This window comes from Heterocephalus glaber, unplaced genomic scaffold (genome assembly GCF_053883595.1).
Source record: "Heterocephalus glaber isolate CG9 unplaced genomic scaffold, H.glaber_assembly_v1.0 deba00001804, whole genome shotgun sequence".
Classification (NCBI taxonomy): Eukaryota; Metazoa; Chordata; class Mammalia; order Rodentia; family Bathyergidae; genus Heterocephalus; species Heterocephalus glaber.
Genome location: NW_028258479.1, coordinates 70,058 through 75,253, shown reverse-complemented (window position 1 = coordinate 75,253; position 5,196 = coordinate 70,058). Strand labels below are relative to the sequence as shown.

The window sequence follows — 5,196 nt, the reverse complement described above, 5'->3', positions numbered from 1 at the left end:
AGGGTCACATACATAACTATCTGAAGTAGCAGAAGAATTGAAAGAGGTGGTTTCTTTTATTTATTTTCTGTATGGGTTATTGAGAAATGTGGCATTAACTATGAAGCAAATCTGCCAACATCTATATCAGTTAATATTTTCAAAGTATTTTCTTACTGGAAGAGATAGAGGATGCTTCACCATACATAAATTCTCCATTTTTGTGCAATAATTTAACCCAGATTAGTTTGATCATGTTAGGTGGTTCTTCCAAAGTAAAGATACATCTGTACATCTTTTACTACTTACCAATTAGAGAGGCACAATGATTAGATGTACACTTTCTTACAAGTAGTACATGTTACATTTGAGGTTGCTTGATTTAATACACTGGTTAGGTAGGTTACAACCTTAAAATTCTACTGGAGCCCATCACCTGGAACAGATCTTTATCTGGTTAAGCCAGATATGTTTGTGACCCTGTACCTTGGGATTTTCAAACACATAAGATCCAATATGTAACTACACAAAATGGTAGGAGCTCAGTGGAGCCCATGGAATGATACATCAAAGAAGTAACTTCACAATATCATAAGCACTGTTCATGTTTTTTTGAACAAACTTTCATTCTTGTAGAAGCAATTATTAAATTAATATGGGATTGAACATAAGGGATTGAATTATAGAAGCAAGACCATTATTGTCTGTCAGACAATGATTCAGGCCTTAATCAGCAGCTTCCACTCCAACACAAGTGAGAAACTCTAGTTACTGACTTTTGAAGATGTAGAACAACTACAGTGGATTTTCCAGTTCCAAGTTCCTTCATCTGAGCCTCAGAATTCCTTGGGAATAGATCCTCAGACAGTGGGGAAGCGCATCTTTGCTGGTGTATGGTTGGTGAGGGAAGTTGGATGCTTCCTCTTTCAGGCTGGATTAGATATTACTTGCTTTACTTACTGTGTGACAATGTGCAACTCCTAACATCCATCATTACATTTTGAAATTTTAAATTTTTGCATTGAAGGTTTTCATATCACTTAGTCATACCCAATGTATTATGTATCATAAAAATATTCAATTTCTCAATTTTTAAAACTATTAAAAACAATCAAATCACAAAGGACATTCTTTTTCATCAAATGAAATAATACAGTAGCAAAATTGTAACAATAAATAGAGATTTTGTGACATACATACAATAAACAATTAGTATAAAATACATATAAACAATGCCAATAATTTAATAATAGGAAACCAAATAAACAGCAAAAACATAAATACAAATTTCATATCTCTAACTGCTTGTAGGATTTTGTTTTTCTGTTGGGTTTCTGGGATCTTGACTATTATATGTCTAGATGGAGATTTTTTTTTTTTTTTGATCATGGCTAGTTGGAGTTCTATATGTCTCACTTATCTGTATGTCCAATTCTCTACCTCTGTCTGGGAAGTTTTCCACTATTACTTCTGTGAACAGGTTTTTTTTGTCAATTGTGCTTTCTCCTGTTTTTTCATGGACTCCTATCAGTCTTATGTTATTCTTCTTTGCATCACCTAGCAGTTGTTGGATTGAGTTCTTGTGGTTCCTTACTATTTTTAAGAAATCTCCATTTTCATGATCTCTAACCATGATCCCTAACCATGATCCTGTCTTCTATATCTGATATTCTATGTTCAGATTCTCTTAGTCTGCTGTAGATACTTTCAATGGAGTTTTTGATCTCCTGAATATCTGTTTGAATCTGTTTCATGGATTCCATTTCTTTCTTATGTTGGGCGATCATGGTTTTCCTTTCTTATGCTGGGTATTCATGGCTTCCAGCATGTTTCTGAGCTCATCAGCACACATGTTCATAGCAGCACAGTTTGTAATAGCTAAAGCTTGGAAGCAGCTCAAGTGCCCATCAACTGGAAACTGGATAAAGAAAATGTGGTATTTTTATAAAATGGAGTACTACTCAGCCATAAAGAATGAGAAACTAGAGTCATTTATAGCTAAATGGATGCATATCGAGGCCATACTCTTAAGTGAAATAAATAGGACACACATGTGTAAATACCAAATAGTTTCACTAGTGTGAGACACTGATAGTGTAAACAAGGGTTAAAAAGATTAAAATGAATAATTGATAATTTGAAATAGGAACAAAGGTCCAAAGATGAAGGAGTGAAGGGGGGAGAAGGGGAAAGGCAAAGAGGGAAAGGAAAAACTATGAGAAAAGAAAAAAATGGAAATGAAATCTATGTAAATAGGGATGGGCAGAGGGGCTGAAGTGTGCATGGGTAATGGGGAAAAAAAAATAAGGATCAAGATATATCATGTACAGGTACAAACACCCAATGATAAATGTAAATGAATTGTATACCTAAAATGTTCCATTAAAAGAACAACAACAACAAAAAAGTCTACCAATAACACTTGTTTTGAAGCTGAAAAAAGAAGAAAAAATACAAATTTCATAAAAGATTAGAAAAACTAATTTCCAGTAAACATGAAAACATCCGCAACTTCAGAGGAAATACAATGCAAATTAAAATCACAGTGATTGGACATTCATGCACCCATTACATTCACAAAAATATTAAGCATCTCACAGTGTCAGGCATTTCATCAGTGTATGTAGAGCAACTGAACTACACTGCATTGGTATTCAGATTGTAATTCATAGGATAGCCTCAGCGAAACCATACAATCACCTGTAAAAGAGGATGTATAAATGTCCTACTCACCATGAAGAATTTCAGTTAGAAAAGGAAACTCTTATAAAGTATAATTGATGTTTCATAGTGTAATGAAAGCAATTCTATCTTCTTCCCAGTTTTTGATGTTTTAGATTGCAGCAGATTTAGGAAACTGTTATATATATATTTTTTCCTTACTCATTTTTTCTTTCATGAAGACAAAATAAGAATATGAAAAATGCACATGATAAACAGTGAGAAGAATCACACAAACATGCTCATAAATTGGAATGGAGTGTTTTCCAAAGCACAGTGCATCCGCAGTAACCAAACTCTGGAAGGCAGCTACTGTGTTGCTGTGATAACAGAATAATTAACATAAAAATAAAAACTCATTCTTTTGCCTAGAAAAATTCAACTATTAGTCAGATATTTTCTCATTAATTTGGATGATATTAAGCTTTCAGAAGTAGCCTCAACATATTTCAATTCTTTTTTTATCCCTTTCCTCTCCTTTCCTTCCCTCCCCTACATCTCTAAGTCCCATTCCCATTCCCATTTGCAAAAGATCTGTCTCCCTAGCTCCTTTCATCTATATTTTATTTTTCTATTTATTTATTCACTTATGTTTTGTGTGTCCATCATAAGAGAAACCATGCAATCTTCAAGCCTTTGTTTCTTACTTTTCATTTAACATTATGGTCTTATGATATATCCATTTTTCTATGAATGACTCTAGTTTATCTTTCTTTATGGCAGAGTAGTACTCCACTGTGTTCAAATACTATATATGTTTTCATCTATTTATCTATTATTAGACATATAGGATGCTTCCAAGATTTAGCTATTATGAGAAATGTGGCTATTATATACTGTAAACATGTACTAATGAAAAACAAAAATTGAAAAAAGTCACTCCTTAAATGGCAACAGGATCTATGACATAATATAATAAATAATGATTGTTGTCATAAAGAGTAGTTTATTTGCATTATTTAAAACTTTAAATCTCATTTCAATAAAAGTTGAAAACATAAAGTTTCAGAGTGACTTATTTTTTCCTTCAACAGGACAAATATCTTTTATTTATCCTCTCTTATTATCTATAAGATTGATCTTAATCACAAAAGAGAATTTATTGTACTCTTTGATGGCTTTACATAACAAATAGAAGCAGGCATAGAGACTCCATCGTGTTGCCAACAGCATCTTTTTTGACTTTGTGGTGTGGTTGTGGAATTCCTAGCAAATAACCTGAGTGCCAGTCACATATTTATATTTAATCATTATTTCACTTCCTACATGAGAGTTTTTTCATAGCATTTTTCATTTCTGAATTTCTCAGGGTGTATATTAAAGGATTCAGCATGGGAGTAAAAACTGTAAAAACCACACTTATTGATTTGTCAATGGGAAAGGTAGAAACAGGTCTAACATAAATAAAAATACAGGGAACAAAAAAGAGGACAACCATGGTGATATGTGAGCTGCAGGTAGAAAGGGCCTTGCGCCTCCCTTCCTGACTGTGAGTTTTAAGGGAGTTTAGGATGAAGCCATAGGACATAAAGAGGAGGATGAAGACTACCATACAGATGGCTCCACCATTGGCCACCACACTGAGGCCAATGAGATAGGTGTCAGTGCACACAAGCTCCAGTAATGGGTACATGTCACAGATGAAATGATTCATGACATTGGAGCCACAGATGGGGAGATCATAAACCAACACAAGTTGAATCACAGAGTGTGCAAAACCTCCAGCCCAGGACCCTACCAAGAAAAGGATGCAAAGCAGTTGGTTCATGATGGTCAAATAGTGCAGAGGCTTAGAGATGGCCACATAGCAGTCATAGGCCATAGCCACCAGAAGGAAGACCTCAGCGGCAGCAAATAGGTGCTCTATAAAGAGCTGGCTCATGCAGGCCCAGAAAGAAATGGTCTTCCTATTGCTGAGTAGGTCCATCAGCAACTTGGGTGAAATGGCAGTGGAATAAACTGCATCCATGAGTGACAGATAGGCAAGGAAGAAGTACATCGGGGAGCCCAAGGAGGGGCTGGCCAGGACAGTCACCATGATGAGCAGGTTCCCCAGAATTGTCACAGCATAGGTAATTAAAAACATGACAAATAGTGCTATTTGTGCATTGGGATCCTGAGTGAGGCCCAGGAGGACAAATTCTGTGATATTGTTACTGTGTTGCATTAAGTCATGTAGAAGGCTTGCTTCAGAGATGAGAGCTCAGGACAACAGGACCTGCCAGGAAACTGTGAACAGGACAATGGCACAGTCTGTCACAGACTGCATCTTCATCATTATGTGTTCTACAATAGTGAACACTCAGAAACATTTAGTCAATAGTTTTCATTTTTCTAGTTCAAGAAGCTGAATAAACTTTTCTTGGTGATTCTATTTCTCCTCAGATGATTTTTTGGGGGGGAAGAAATGATATTATTGATTCTATCTCTGTCACATGATAGTCTATAGAGAAGAGTAGTAAAAAACCCAATTACTGTTCATATATTTAATAAAAC

General features: G+C 35.1%; 1 protein-coding gene across 1 annotated transcript; it reads right to left on the bottom strand.

Moving 5' to 3' along the window:
• Positions 1–3,955: 3,955 nt before the first annotated feature.
• LOC101720794 (olfactory receptor 4A16-like) lies at positions 3,956–4,867 on the bottom strand. Its single transcript, XM_004852594.2, has one exon. The coding sequence runs from the start codon at positions 4,865–4,867 to the stop codon at positions 3,956–3,958; it is 912 nt and encodes a 303-aa protein (XP_004852651.2).
• Positions 4,868–5,196: the final 329 nt, after the last annotated feature.